Consider the following 16,078-nt stretch of genomic DNA (forward strand, 5'->3'; position numbering starts at 1 on the left):
ATATCCATTTTCCCTCTGTTCTAAGGACAGCTCCCAGTTCATCAACATTGTAAGACACAGCTCTGGACCCTTCACCATTAAAAAACCTACTAAATCTAGAACTTCAGTTAAAAAACCAAACTGTCACATCCCACTGCCATCCAAGCAATGTCATTGCTCTCTCTCATGCCTTTGCCAGCAGGGAGGTTCATTTCATGAAAGGGAAGTTCATTTCTTTGTCTATTTGTTCTACAGTACACAGAGCCCTCTCATGCCCTTTAAATCTCTCCTGCCAGACACTTTAAAATCACTGCCTTCTAACATGGAAAAGGCTGTAGCAGACTAGATAGTACTTCTCAGACCCCCAAATGTGCAGAGTATTTTTGAAAGTGTCCTGCCCCAGCAATGGAATTTTGCAGGTACAGGAGAGCAGAGTTACACTGAGACTGGAAGGAGGCCAAACAAAATGGAAGTTTGCTGAATTTAATGGCGAAGTAAAACTGAGGAGGCAGCAGATGCAAGGCTAAACCCAAACCCTTTTGTAGAAGGAGAGGATAAGAGAGCTTCACCCAGCTTTTCCTTTGCAGCCATTTGCACAGTTATGAACCTGGGGAGAGGATCTGCTCTCTGCTATCCCTCTACTCCATGGGATAAACCAGATCCAGAAGAACTGGAGGTGCAAGGTCCATGAGTGCTGAGGTACAAGGGCAGCACAGCATTCTCATACACTCTTGTTCTCAGCTCTAAGGTATTTATGACAGGCTTCCCTTTGCCTTTTGATCTGTTCCTTGGTGAAGAGAATTCCCCTTTCAAAGTCAAGATGTGGTGATCAAGCACCTCTGGGAGAGAGCTGAGTGGGCCTAGGGCAATGCCCACGGGATTCCAGAAGTGTTGTTACAAGGCAGCTCTCCTGCAAAGATCCAGTCACACAGCAAACACTGCTCCCATGTACACTTACCAGAGCTTTTTTGCCTTGAGCAGCTTGCATAGTTCCTGCCTCACTGTTCCTCAGCACCAATGATGCTTCTCTCCCTCCAACAGATCCTCAAGCTCTGCCCCAAGAAGAAAAGCTCCTCGACATACACATTCTGCAAGTCAGTCGGCCTGCTAGGGATGCAGTTCCATCTCTTTGAGAATGAGTGTAAGTCCCCTGCTCCTGGGTTTCCTGGAGGGGTTTGGCAGGGAAAAGGAGAAGGAGGGAGGGGGCTGAGTGAGTTTGCATTAGGAGAGAGATTCTGTCAGAGTTAAAAATGGAGGAGAGAAAACTGAGGCTTGTGCCAAGGAGATCACTCTTTGGGTACACTGTGATGAGAAGAAGCTCCTGGTACCTCTCCTAGGCCTGAGCATCTGCAGAAGGGCCTCATTGAAGGATCTGGCTTCTTATGGTGGCAGGGACAACACCACTGGTGAAGACTGGGGGAAACAATCCCCATATACATCCCACTGAGCTCCCAGAAGCCAGCTGTTGGTGCAGAACCTTGTTGACAAAACTGCTGCTGCCAGCTTTAGCCCCTCTCCCCTCATGCCCAAAGTCACAACCCCCACTGCTGCCTTTGATGCTGGCAGAGGCAGAGGTGCTGCTGCCACCTCCCTGCACTGTGCCATGCTGTGCTGAGAGCTTCCCAAGGCAGAGGCAGAGCCCTTGGAACAGTACCCACCAAAGCATGGCAGGAGGCCAGCCCTAGTCAGCCTGACCTTGATGGTCTGGGAATAGAGCCATGATGTGTCATGATTGGGGCTGGTTGTGCCGTGCAGGAGCTCCAGAAGCAGGCAGGCTTCCTGCTGGCACAGGCACAGGGGCAGCACAGCACTCCCAGGCAAGCATGGCTGATGCCCCTGGGATCAGGGGCACAATCCCCTGGGATCACAGTGCTCTCCATTGTGAGCACATGGAGAACATGCTGCAAGGAAGGCAAAATGTAGCAGCACTGTGGCTGTACTAAGTCTTCTCTATCCCTCCTCTACTCTACTGGCAGCATGAGTCACTCTCCCAACACCCTACTCTGCAGCATGCAGAGGCTCCCACATCCCTGTGGGCTAAAGGGCCATTCATACCTGAGCATCCCCAGGAGGCACCATCAGAGCTGGAATCAGCTTTCAGGGGTAGCATGACCATCCTGGGAGTGCCCAAATCTTCTGGCAAAGGTGCCCTGTTGTGTATCCCCTGCAGAGACAGTAAAGCAAATGTCACAAAGATCTTGTGATCTGAACACATGAGAGAGACAGGGTGGGAAAAGAGTTTGGCATGCAAACAGGGGGAGCAGAGAGCTGGCTGAAAATAACAGGTTAGGCCTTGGCTTGTTTGGGAAAGGCTAATAAAGGAAGGCTAATGAAGGAAGACTGCCCATGGAAGGCAGGCAAATGTAGAAGCACTGGAGGAGAAATGAAAGGAGGACAGGGGAAGACAGAAATTAAATTTAGATGAGTGTGAAAGGAAAGGAGGAAAGGGATTGAAACTACCAGCCACTGAGCAAATGATAGAGGAAGTCTAGTCAAAAGTGTGGCAAGTTCTCTGCATTCTCATGTTCTCCTGATTCTGTTGAATCTCCAGTCATCACCTGCCTGCACACAAACCTGATCTTTAAAGCATAAGGCCTTTGGCTGTTTATTTTCACTCTCTGGGCATGGCCCCTCATTTACATTCCTGTGTGTTTTGCCTCTGAGGAGCACTAAGCAGAGACCTACAAATACAGATCTTTCCCTTTACCATTCTCCCTGCAGAGTGCAATGAGCTCCCCATCTGCACCGTGCCAACACCTCTCTTGCTCTCTGCAGATGAAAGGAGAGACTGGGGACAAGTCCTGCCACTGTGGATGCAGTGGCTCTGACCCCAGAGACAACCTCTCCTACTGCATCTCCCACAGGAGGAAAAGTACTGTTGGCCTCATAAACACTGTTTACCCTTCCACAGATTGAGAAAGGCTTTACAGTCTTACCTCTGTGCCCAGGTTCCTAGGCCCAGTGCTGCACTAAAAGTGACTAAGAGCTAGAGTTCTCTGGTTTGGCCAGCACTGTGGTGCTGGTGACACTTGCCTTGCTGCTGTAGCTTGATCCTTCTGTTCTCTTGGAGGGCTGCAGTGCTGCAGGTTCCCACAGCTGGCAGTGTGACAAACTCTGGGTGTGCAATTCCATTGAAAACTCTCTGTCCTTCAGATGTACCAAAACAACCAACTACTCCATCAAGAATGCCTAACACTTCTTTATTTTGTTGGCATATCTTTTTTCAGATTACCCCCATGGCATTACACTGGTGACTCCAGTTTCAGGCTCAGAGAAAAAACAGGTACTACACTTCTGTGCTCTGGGTGCTGAGGAGATGCAGAAGTTTGTGGAAGACCTGAAAGAGTCAATAGCAGAAGTGACAGAACTGGAACAGATACGAATTGAATGTAAGGGTCTCTCATACAATTCACACTGCAATGCCATCACACTGCATGGGTCTATAAGGCAAAAAGGGCAAAGGGAAGTCTTCCTCAGGAACAGGACAAAGAGGATGAGCAGCACAAGTCTGCACAGGATGTTCCTGTGTTCACTGATAGGATGAAAAAGCACTCTGTGACCACCAGCCAGCGGGAGAAACAGAAGGACTTAACTACTTACAATGTTTATGAGACAGGGAGTGTGATACACAGCCTGGAATAGGGAAGCTTGGACTGTCACACCCAGGAGATTCTTTTCTGTCCCATACTCCTTTGACTATGCAAACATGACCTGTAAATAGCTGGGGTAGATCTGTACCTTTAACATGGTTGTCCTGAGGGCAGGCAGTCTGTCACTCCATGGCCTTACACAGACAAGATGTCCATGTAGCCTTTGATGGCCTTTCCCTGTACAGACTGACGAGCCAGAGTAGCTCAGCTGCAGTGGTCCCCATCTGTGCAGCACTAGCCAATCCTATATAAATCCTGTAGGTCATATGTAGAAGGTCCTATAGAAGAAGGTCCTACAGAGATACCTAAGTTTCTTCACATATCAAATCCTCTCCGGTTTCTGTTTTTTCTTGGCTGTTCTCTCTCCCTTCTTGACACTCACTTGTGATTTCCTTGCATTAATTCTCTTTGCTGATTTCCCATTTTGTTCCTTCAATATGCTGGTGACCTTGCCTCCATCCCTCCCCTCATTTATTTCCAAATGTGTGTTTTGCAGGGGAACTGGAGAAACAGCAAGGGACAAAGACTCTCTCCTTAAGGACCAATGGAGCCCAGATGGAGCTGCAGTCTAAGCAAGGTTCTCCAACAGGTAAGAGGGCACCAGTACCCAACTTGTTTTTTCGTCTAGAAGTGCTGCCTTTGCAAATGTGTTCTCAGTGGTTCCTGTGAGAATAACTGCAAAAAGAAGTGTTCAGTTTTGTACCCTTTAGCTTGGCCAAATAGTGGAAATATGAGAGCATATACATTCTTCAAATACCCTAGAAAAACCCCTGAAGTCTCATTATCCAGTCTGTAGCTGTAATACCTGGTAAAGAGCTGTTACTGATAGAGCATGGGTAACTTCTGAAGAACCTGGCCCAATTTTCTTCCCTGAACTGATAAAACTTACTCTACTAAGCAGCTAACAGGTTGCAAGAGGGTCTGGGTTCACCTTGCACCTCTCCCTTTAACTCTCCAGTCCACTCTCCAGTATGAGGGCCAGCTCTTGACTAGAGGGGCAAATCTCATAAGTGAGATATTCTGTTTTATTTCAAAGGCAAGAAGGATTTGGGGGAGAAGGTCTCGGACAGCACAGTGGAGGTAAGTAGAGTGCAGAGCAGCTGAGGTAAGTAATTCTCTCTCACTTCAGCACTTCTCACATTCTCTGTTGTTTCTTTTCTCAGGTTTTAATCAATGCCTCCCCAGCCAGACTGACAATTTTACCAATTTCCAGAGATACAATTAAAAGTTACTGCTAGGACGGGTAATACAACTTTCAAATCCAAACTAAACTTCAAAGCATTTTCAATCCGTTTCTATAACTGTAACATCCTTCATGGACCAAGCTCCCAAACGCTGTAGACTAACCCACCCCACTGCTTCTGGGGAGACTGAAAACCCCACTAAGGACTTCCCTGACATGCTAACTCCATGCAGCATCACATGCAAATCCCCCACAGCCCAGCTTTCCTGCACTATCTCTGCAGCTCTGTCTCTCCATCCCCATGAAGGGGATTAAGCATGGCCTTTGTACACCAGACTTTCCTTAGAGCTTCACCTTCCTAGGCAGGGAGCTTGGCTGTCCTGTGTGCATCTATCTTTGCAGGAATCTCTCAGCATCCAGTGGGTTGCCTGTTTCTTCACATATACCCATACTCTCACTGCCTGTGAGGAAACAGGAAAATGCAATCTTCACACTGAAAATCTTATCAACTACTTCCTACTCTCTCTCTGTCTGAAATATCTCCATTGTCCTGAACCTTCCCTTTTCCAGGGTAGTTCTTTCCCCTCTTGTCAACATATATTCACTTAAAGAATTCAGCTTCTCTGTGGGGAGCAGGTGCTGCTTCTTTTCCCTGGAGAGCACCCTATTTCTCTGCAGACACCCCCTTCCTGGGAAAGGTGCCTCTGCCAGCCAGCTTCCTATTCCTGCTGGGAGAAGTGTCTCCCTGTGTAGAACAGCTTCCATGTATCCTAATGTCATTGGCACTTCCTGGCCCAGCAACCAGCTTTTCCTGTGGGATGTTCCAACACCTGAATAAATATTGACACAAAATTGTGTCCTGCTGTGTGGTGAGTCTGAGCAACCTCCATGTCTGGATAGGGACAGACAGCTCATCCTTGTTCCAGCATGGTGGGCAGCTTGGGCACTTCACAGCTTCTCCTTCCCAGTTGCTGGTGCAGCTGCTGACTCTGCCAGAGCCTCAGGGCAGCCCCACTGTCTCACCTGTACCTCTGCCTGGCTGGAAATGCCACACCAACCTGCAAGCACTTGTTTCCTACACAGGGCTTGTCACTTGACTGACATTCTGTTTTAAGCCAGCAACTTAGCTCTGGTTTGGGGTCTCCATCAGCCCATGTCCTTGCCAGTAGGAACTATAACCTCATTCATCATTTGGGAAGCATTATTTCCCTGCTGCACTTCTCCTGCTAGGCACCTCCCGTCCAGGCCAGCTCATCCTTTTCAGACTGGTCTCAGTGAGCTCCCTTATTTGATTCCATTATCAGCATCTCAATGTGGAAACACTGATGACCTCCTGCTTCCCTACCTGCTTTCAGCTGACCAAGTATTACTCTGCCAGCAGAGGAGCATTTCCATTTCTCTGAGATTATCTAATCTGCTGCCATTTCATCATGAATTTCTTTTATCATTGTACGAGCCAGATGGGCATTTTTTGTTTCTTTTTTTCTTTTGAAAATCATTTCTTTTCACTGACAAACCATCAAATGGAGCAGAGGGAGCTGCCTTTTGCTAGACTATGTCAGGTTTCTGCTTTTTCCTTTGTAAAGAGATTAGCCAGTTATGTGGTGCACCTTCCTACTTAGAAAGGCAGGGAGCTGGGAAAGGCTTGAGTTTCTCTGTCGCTCTCTATCTCAGATTCAGCTGCTGTCATTGCTGAAACGTACAGCCTTGATTACCTGAAACCTTGTGGCCTGGTGCCCCTCTCCTTTTCGCTGGTGGGGGCAAAGTCATGGCCTCGAGGTCTGTTCATTTCCATGAGAATTCACAGACACTTCCACTCTTAGAATCGATTTGTGTTCCCTGTGCTGTTTGATAATCAAAGCTGCACTGCATTGGGAACGCCGGCTCTGCTGCCTTTGACCTGAGGGAAAGGACAGGGACACTTAGGCTGGATGGGGACAATGGGGCTGTTGAGGGGGACTGTGCAGCCAGGGTTGTACCTATTCTGGATTTTTGAGGGAGAGAGGGTTGGATGCATGTGAGGCCGTCCGGTGGCGGGGGTTCAGGGCAGCCAGTAGCAGCGGATGGGAAAAGTCTTGTAACATTTAATGCTTCTTTGGCTGTTTCTAAACTAGGTGTCAATTCACAACAGGCTTCAAACGTACCAGCACAACTCCGCCCTGGGGCCCGAGAGTGGAATGCAGCCCAGCATGCGTCTTAACATGCCACGGGAGCAGCTGGAGACAGCACTGGTGCCCTCCCACCCCGCCTCGGCGGGGACACTTGTACAGTGCCAGCAGATTGTCAAAGTCATTGTCCTGGACAAGCCGTGCCTCGCTCGGATGGAGCCGGCCCTCAACCAGACTCTGACACGCTACGTCACCTCCGACTCCTGCACCTCCACGCCGTGGCGCGGTGTGGGCAGTGGGCTCCCTGGGACCCCCATGAAGCTGGTCCATCAGCCTCCCCTGCCACCTCCACCCCCTCCCTACAACCACCCCCACCAGTACTGCCCCCCCAGCTCGCTGCTTCAGAGGCGCAGGTATTCCAGTGGCTCACGCAGCCTCGTGTAGCCATAGCACCAGCACCAAACAGCACAGACTTCCTCGCTCCCCTTCCCCAGCACCTCCCAGGGACCCTTTCTGCCTACAGAGATCTAGTTTGTGATTTATTTTTTAGTAAAATGAGAACAAAAGAAAAAAAAAAAAGCCAACTGACCTAACTCTTACCCCATCTCCCCTCAAGACGATGCTATTTGTGAGGAGCCATCTGTAGAAACTGCCAGCCTACATGCTCACACATCCTCACGCCCTGCCAGCCCAGCTGGCCTCTGTGCTCGTGTTGTCCCCATGTAGCACTTTGCTGCCCTGTTCCTCAGAGGCTTGATGACCTGCTGCTTTCTAGGCACCGTGTCTTCCGTTTCCTACTCCTCAGCTTCCTTTCCTGCCTTGCATTTACCTGGCCACAGGTTCGTACCCACCCTGAAATTTCGCCAGCCGCAGAGAGAAATGGACTCACCTGTGCCATGCCTTGGGGCATTCCTGGGGGTGGAGTTCTCCCTGCCACCATCACTGCCACCTGCTAAGCTGGAGTGAGAACTTGCACCACTTGCCACGCTTCCTCCTCATCGCTCTCCAAGTTTTATCTCCTTGCAGCAACCGGCTCCAAAGGAAGGAGTGCACGAGTGGAAGAGAGCTTGAGAGGAGGAGAGACTGTCCTGAGCTGCAGTACAAGTACACAGAGATGGCCTCACTGAACACCAAAACTTTTTCTGTTGTTATGTTGGAGCATTGTACCAGAGACCTCTGCTGAGACCTAGCAGACCTCACCACATGTAAATACACCTGTATGGTAGCATATGTATGAGCATGCTTACTAAGGAAACACCAAGCAGTTCTGAGGGGGCAGAAGGGAGGGCTTCAGTCCAGGGATCTTCCTGGAATGAATGGATGTGTGCTTTTCCAAAGAGACAGCACCGAGAGGTGCCCTCCCACCTCAACACACACACACACCCCCACACACACACAGGAGATTGTCTTCTCTAAAACAGACCCACCTCTGCTTTCCTTCTTCTGGCTCGTTTTGTGTTTCCTGCCCACCTGCATTTTTGTATTCTGAAAGCAAAGTGTTATGTTCACCTTTTGGGGTGGGTGTTCCATTCACTTGGGCTCTTCCACCTGTGTTAGAGGGAAGGGACTTTTTGGAGACCACTCATGTGAGGTCCCATCTGTATCTCTTGCCTGTTATCACTTACCCCTATATTCTTACCTCCATCAGCCCTTCCTATAGGAAAGCTGCTCAGATACCAGACTCCAAGGCCTCTTCTCTCTCCCTCTCTATCCCAGATTCAAAGTGAGAGGAGAGGCAGATCCTGAGATAGAGATGACAGCTCAGCTCCTCTGCTTTATTGGGGACATTGATGTGAAGGAAGACAGCTTTAAAAATGGGCTGTGGATGTATTTTTAGAAAAAAAAATCTGTGCAGTAGGGAGGGGAAGGTATTAATTAGCTTAAAGGCTTTGGTCTCAGTCACTCATTCTATCTCCCTTCGAGGTTTAAGAAGATCAACTTTAGGATTCTAAAATAGGACAGAATGCCTTTTAGGGCCCTTATTTTTATTTTATGTTATGAAGGAAAGACAGAAATTCTCTTCTTTCCTGTACAAGGCTGAGACATGAGCACTGGGTGCTGACGATGTAATGGTAGGGTGAGGAATGGCAGGAGCTGTTGCCAGTGGTGGGGATGTGCAAAATGTCAGGACAAGAGGGGCAGCAAAGACAGATGCAGAAAACTTTTTTTAACCTTGTGGGGTAAAAGCCACACAGCAATTTCCTTAGGGATTGTGCCAGTGTGCTGATCTCTGGGGCCATTGCCAGTGAGAAAGCCAGTGGCAGTGCATCAGGGATGGGCTTGGCTCCCTCAGTGCTCCCTGGATGCTTGCTGGCTGTGCTGGAACGTTCAGGGAGAGAGTTCACACATCTGACCTGGGCAGAAGCCCAGCTGAAGTTAGGGAAACAGACAGGGGCTGGAGTGACAGCTCCCCTGCACTTAGCCAGCCCTCCAGGGCAGGAGCCTGCTCACTGCCAGGTCCCCCTCAGTCTGAGCATGACCCATGGACCCAGCTGTGCCAAGAGCTCTGACTTGTTTTCTCAGCTGGGCACCGGGCTGCCACTTCTATCTGCAACAGCAAATGTACCAACAGGGAGCCCACAAGCAGAGCCTCAGGGAAGACTGCAGCAGCAGATGACAGAAAAGACTGTAAGAAAACCCTGACTAGAAGCCCAGTCTCCCTCCAGGCCAGAGAAGCTTTCTCCTAGCCAGCCCCCCAGGACAGTTTGGATGCTCTGCATCCTGAACTGGGTGCTGGGAGAGGTCCTCACCCCTGGCCAGGGCTCAGCCCCTCACCCCCAGCCAGCTGTGAGGCACAGCTGGCCTGGTCTGCTGCTGACTCCCTCCAGGGTGACACCCTGCTGCCTCACAGCAACCAGAGCCTCATCTGAGCTGCCCATAGCTTCCCAAGAAAGCATGTGTGCCAGCTGCCTTTTTTGATCATGCAGCGTGTGGCTGCTGCTGTTTTTGCTCACTGCTGCAGTGGAATGGGTGTCCAGGAGGCACTGGCACTGTCCCCCCTTCCCAGTAGTTATTTCACTGTCTGAGAGGAATGGCAGTACTAGTTCAGGTTTTTTTCCCAGAGTGCAGTGTGCCAATGAAGCTCTGTGTGTGTGTTAAAATAAATAAATTAGATTTTACTTGACATTTAACACAAAGTGACAACAGCAAAAAACCTTAAGATACTTGAGGAAATAATTTTTTTAGATAAAATATTTATAACAATGCCTACGAAGTTCCTACACAAGATGTTTGCTGCTTTAATAATTGATTGGGAGAGCTACAAGGATCTAAAGAGGAAATAAGGAAGCTGCTTGAGACTCCCTTCTCCATGCTGGATGAAGGGTAGAAGTGAGTGAACTGAAGTGCTGAGGTACCTGAGGCAAAGTATTCTCTCAGGGCAAGCTGGTTCTGTTTCCCTGACCTTGCAAAGGCAACTGCTGGCCTTGAGCTTTGGACAGAGAAGCAAATGTAGATAACTCTTGCTGTCTTCTGGCCTGCTGGCTACCACATCTTCTGTTGGGTTTGGCTGGAGAGGCACAAAACTGCTCTGTTCCAGGTTGTCATGGAACAGGTTGGTCAAAACTCCACCGTGGAGCCGAGCCCTTCGGACTTCACTCCAAAATACAGATTTGGTGGTTTTTTTTTTTGTTTTGTTTTTGTTTGAAGGTTGGTGTCAAAGGATGAGAAGCACTTTAAAACATATCTGCACCTCGTCTGATCTATTGTTTTGTCTGCTCCTGCAGTCCTCCCACATGCCAGCCAGACACACAGACTCAGTGCAGCCCTACAGCTGTGAGCAGACACCCTGGCACACAGACTGACAGGGTGCAGGCTGGAAGGGGCACCTCAGTGACAACCTAACGAAGGACAAAATGTGCACCACAGCCCACCTGGAGGGACCAGCCCAAAGAAAAATCACCAGCTCTTGACAGCAGGGATTCTGATCATGAACCTAGCACAATCTTTCAGGTGGAGGAGTCAGGCAGGGAGCTGCTGCAGAGATTAGCTCAACCCAAATGAACCAGTGTCTTTTTGCTGCCAAATTCATGCCCTTCTATATTAAAAAGGAGTGGGGGGGAGAGAGAAAACAGAAACCTTGCAAAAAGTGTTCTGCAGTGAGTGTTGGGTAGTCAGTGGCCAAATGAGAAGGTGGCTTTGCTGAACAGCAGGAGAGACTGAGCTGGGTTACATCAGGCTCTATCCTGATCCTTGCTCAGGCTGGTGCAGGCCCAGTGAAATGAATCTGTTTGCACCAGTAGCAAAGGGATGGGAAAATGTGACAGGAGAATTGAGCCTTGCAAACAATTTGGGTTTAATGCAGTGCATTTCTGCTGCCATAGTAATTTTTAATGCTATAGTCTTGGCTGCTGGGTTAGCAACACTCAGTGCTTTCACAAGGCTTTCAAAGCATCCCACGTTCACATTTTCTCTCCTTCCAGTAGATAAAAGGTGAGGGTATGGTCCACAACCTGAATTTCATCAATACTCATGCTGAAAGGTACCACCAGATTTGGATGCATTTGAGGGCCTCCAAGCCATAAGGCTTTGAGTTTTGTTACCTGTTCCTCAGAAGGCTCAACCTGCAACTATGTGCACATGTTCCTGAGGTTTCCAAAACCAATCTGAGCCCTCAACCAAGGATGCTGCTGCTTGGCAGAGCCTCTGCTTTAAAATGCAAGTTGCCGAGCAAACTCTCCCCGTCTCCCACTCCACCAGCTGCCTCACTGTGCTAGTGTAGGCTCCAGGGACTGCAGGCAGTGTTTTGTGAGCTAGAGCTGTCCTTGTCCTGCCCTCTCGTTCGCAGCCACGCCTGGGACAGCAGCTTTGAAGTCACCCAGCTCTTCAACACTAGTCACAACCCCATCTGAATGTGTCTTTTTAAAATCTAACAACAGAAGTGTTACCTATGCGTAGGCTTTTGAAAGCACCTGTCTGTCTGTACCTGTCTCCTGCTGTAAATATCACCAACAAAAGCTTCCTTTGGGATAAGTGGTGTGGTCACACCTAGCAAAAGAGTCCAAATGGCTAATATTTTGTAACAAAAATAACAAAAAATAGATCAGAGGTATTTTATCTGTTCAATCAATAGAGTTTTAGAAATTATATTGAGATAATGTCACTTGTGCTCCAATGTCTTCTTTGCCTCAGCCCCCGGTGTCCCTGGGCTCCAGCAGCGTGCACAGGCACACAAGCACACACCAAGGGTGCTCCATGGAGTGCTGAGCATCCTGGCCTCCTGCTGGCCTCAGGGGCAGCCTGCCCCAGCTACTGCTGTTTTCTTGTCAAAAGCAGCAGGAGCCAGCTCAGTGCTCAGGCTCTCTGAGGATCAGATCCAGAGGAAAACAGGAAGCAATAAACTTGTTCAGGAGGTGGCAACTTAACTGTGAAATTCACCCCTGCAGGGAGGTGGAGAGGAAAACGGTGAGGGGGAAGGCAGAGCCCTTCTGTGCCACAGCTCATTGCTGGATGCTCCCAGCTGCAGGCTGCACCTCTGGGGAGGGAGGCTCACACAGCCTTGCAGAGCACTCCCTGCTGCTGTACACTGTGGGACATGTGGCCACACAGGAACCTGTGCCCCAGAGAGCAGCACACACCGTGGGGCAGTGCTCACACTACACAGGACTGCACCTCAGAGAGCATGGAGGTACCTCTACAGAAGGTGCTGGACAAAACTATGGGGCACAGGCAGCATGCACTGCCTGAGCAGGACAGCTTTGCTGGCCGCAGCATCACCATTGCAGCACATCTCACCAGCTACACAGGCTCAGCCCTGGGGAACATTTGGATGGGAGACACGCGAGGAAAATCACATTTCCTGTGCAGATCAGATCTAAGTGCATATTTACACAAAGCATAACCCCAAGGTTAATGAAGCTGACCTTTGAGGGAGAATCAAGCACGTGCACACAAAGCGAGCTCTCCTCTGCAATGAGTGGGGGAAGGCAAGCTCCGTCTCTGCAGCTGGATCCGATGATGCTGGATTCACATTGCACCTGCTAAAAAAACCCTGCCCATAGGTTGCAAATTCTTTGCTGGCTTCAAAGAATCCCTTGGATCCCCAGGCCCACCATTAAATACTTGGGAGGACAGAAATCCCTCCCAGAAACAGACAGTATATTTCCCAGGGATTCAGAGGCTTCCATTTATGTTTTTGTGTGCCATGGATATATTATAAACCAGCCCATCCCAAACAGGCATTTTCTAAGATGTTTTGAAACAGAAGATTATTGAAGTTCCTGGCTGATGTTCAGATCACACACCTGGCTGTAAAGTGAAGATGAAAGCAATAAAACCAGATTGTCTATATGTGAAATACTCCTCACTTGCTCCAATGTTCAGATACTGTTATTAATCAGAAGATGGCAAGTGTCTCTGGGAAGGATACTATGTAGACATATTTAGGTAGTGCTGGTATAGAGGATTACAACCCAAAAAGCAAATACCACAATTGTCACAGTGCATCTGTACCCTGTTATATCTATACAGCATCCATTATGTGCAATAACTGATACATACTGTGGTTGGAATGGATCAAAATACACTGCTCTTTTCCACAGAGAATCTTGAGATGCAATTTTTCTCTGAAACTTTTCAGATGGGCTTTTAATTAGGCACATCCTCAAATGCTTTGCTGTAGGTGGGCTCTATCCACCCCTGCCAAACAAAATGCAGACTCACCACTGAACTCAGCTCTTCACAGCCTGCTGCCTCCTGCTTTGGAGGTGCTGCCTGCGGGGTCACAGACCCATCCCGACACCTGCACAGAGAGGGGAGTCCTCCAGGAGCACTGTGGTGGCAGGAAGGTCAGCACAGACCCAGAGCTGCCATGTGCCAGCAGTGTCACTGCTGTGTGCAGGTCATTATGGGTCCCTTTAACTTCATCTGGGGCACTCTGGGAAGATTGTGCTGAAAGGGGGTGCCTGGGGCACAGATGATCAGAGTCAGGCTTCACCTTTCCCCACAGACTGAGGTTTCTTGTCATCAGCAGCTGCTGGGCAAGAGGTGCCCCTCTGTAAAGTCACTGCCCAGATCCTTAATTCAGCAGCCTGGAGTCACGCACATATACCTGCCTGACCTGGGAAAGGTGGCTGAAAATAAGCAGGTGCCTCAAGGATGATGATGCATGGTTAGCAGGGCTGTGGGATTTAACCAGTTTAGGAGCTCTGCCACACCTGGTGGGTCTTGGAGCAACTTTTCTGCAACAGAGGTTAAAAGAGGTTAAACAGCTAATGAGTGCAACAGAGGTTAAAAGCTGGCTGAGGAGCTGTTTTCTATCTTAAACCATACAATCCATGAGCTGGGAATGTTCTTAGGTATGGAGGGCAGGATCATATTTTATAGAGCACCCATAAATCTTACAGTGTGGCACAGTTATCAATGAACTTTTTAAAACAAGAATCCTGTCTTCCTAATCCTCCTCCTCATTGAGGTAGGGTGTCCCAAACAATATCAAGATCATTAAAAACAAGCAAACAACAAGAAACAACACGGGAACAGAAGGATCTTCTTCCACAGGAGTGTAGGACCAAGACTGTGGTAGTGAAAACACTTAGAGTGATATATACCCATCCTGATATTCTATGTACACCTTTCTATTCCCTCCCATTATGGAAGGCTTGACTTTTGAGTACATTTTCTTTATCTTGTGGATTCATCCTAGCCAGCAACTAAGTACCTTGCAGCTGCTCACTCTCTTCCCCTTCCACCCTTCGTGGAATAGGGTTGAGACCAGAAAAAGGTAAAACTTGTGGGTTGAGATAAGAATTGTTTAATAACAGCAACAACAACAGCAATAATAATGATGAAAATGAGGGAAAGATGCACAATGCAATTGTTCACCACCTACTGACCAATGCCCAGCCTATCCCCCAGCAATGGTCAGCAGCTCCCAGCCAGCTCCCCCCAGTTTATGCATGGGACATGATGTGCTGTGGCCTGGAATATCCCTTTGGCCAGTTCAGATCAGCTGTCCTGGCCATGCTCCCTCCCAGCTTCTTGTGCCTCTCCTCACTGGCAGAAAATGGGACTCTTAATTTAGGGTAAGCACTACTTAGCAATAACTAAAACATCAGGGTGTTATCAACATTATTCTCATGCTAAATCCAAACCACAGCACTCTATGAGGCCACATTAAGCAGGGCAGAATGATCTTTCCTTTCTAAAAGGAAAGGAAAGAACCCATCTCCTGGGATCTGACCTCGGCCTTCAGTTTCAACTCACAACTTCTGTCATCCCTAGTGAAAAGGACAACCCATCCAGCAGCTCAGGACATGCAGCCAGGAAAGAAATGTGCAAGGCAAAAGCCAGAGCCCTATTTAAATAGCTTGTTCAAAGATAAAACCCCAGCCATCTGTCAACTTGCCCTAGGAGAGGCACAGCTATAATAATTAGCAGAGGGAAAGGCTGCAGAGATGCCAGTGAAAAAAACAGCAGTTTGCTAACATTTTACTCAGGTCTGCCACGAATGCAGTGGGAGGAGAAGGAGAAAGAGTTAACAAATACAACAGAAGAGAGATCAGTGTATTTCTCCAAAGCAGACACTGCTGGCACTGTGGGACAGAAGCTTTCCAAGGGCTGCAGGATGCTTTGGGCTGGTGCAATTTGACACTGGTGCAATTTGACACTCGGCATCCCAAGAGCAGATGCTGCCATGGGGGATTGGCAGCAGCTGAGAGATCCCTCAGATCCCAAGGCTCTGCCCAGCAGAGGAGTCCCCACAGCTGGGGGGTCATCCTGGGGTCTAGGGTGCTGCCAGGGATGGGGGCAGTCCCCACGGGGCTGGGTGCACACGATCCCCAGGCAATGGCTGGGATGCTGTCAGAGGGGCTGGGCTGCCACCTCTCTCACCATGGCTGTGCTGCCCACCTGCATAAATCCCATTTAAACAGTGCTGGCTAATATAGACCTGCCCTCCTTCCCAAAGGAAGAGCCCCGTTTTAGGGAAAAAGCTTCTTTTCAGAGCTCAAAACATCTGGAAACCCCTGCAAATACAGGTGCAACCTGACAGTGGTACCTCCACGGTGCTTGGATGCGCTCCCTGGTGCCAAGGCAAGTGCCCAGTGGTGGGATGTCCCCTGAACGCTGGGTTTGCAGAGCCCCCTGCACACACACTCCCACTTCCTGCAGAGGTGCCTCTCCCACAGCCTGGAGCGCTCCAGTGCCGCTGAGCCTCGGCT

At 49.1% G+C, this 16,078-nt stretch overlaps 1 protein-coding gene across 5 annotated transcripts in view; it reads left to right on the forward strand.

Annotated features, from left to right (window-relative positions):
* The window catches only part of IQSEC3 (IQ motif and Sec7 domain ArfGEF 3), a 99,788-nt gene extending 86,325 nt beyond the window's left edge, over nt 1-13,463 (forward strand). For 2 of the 5 annotated variants that reach the window (XM_036400979.2, XM_036400983.2), the window contains 5 exons: nt 1,021-1,120; nt 3,207-3,368; nt 4,126-4,218; nt 4,666-4,709; nt 6,927-13,463. In XM_036400979.2, the coding sequence (XP_036256872.1) occupies nt 1,021-1,120; nt 3,207-3,368; nt 4,126-4,218; nt 4,666-4,709; nt 6,927-7,364 (837 nt within the window). In that variant the 3' untranslated portion in view covers nt 7,365-13,463. Of the gene's footprint in view, nt 1-1,020; nt 1,121-3,206; nt 3,369-4,125; nt 4,219-4,665; nt 4,710-4,792; nt 4,873-6,926 lie in introns of all 5 variants that reach the window. The other 3 variants (XM_036400981.2, XM_036400980.1, XM_036400982.1) reach the window with 3 other exon arrangements.
* The last annotated feature ends 2,615 nt before the right edge of the window (nt 13,464-16,078 follow it).

The sequence above is a fragment of the Molothrus ater genome, chromosome 5 (assembly GCF_012460135.2).
Source record: "Molothrus ater isolate BHLD 08-10-18 breed brown headed cowbird chromosome 5, BPBGC_Mater_1.1, whole genome shotgun sequence".
NCBI lineage: Eukaryota > Metazoa > Chordata > Aves > Passeriformes > Icteridae > Molothrus > Molothrus ater.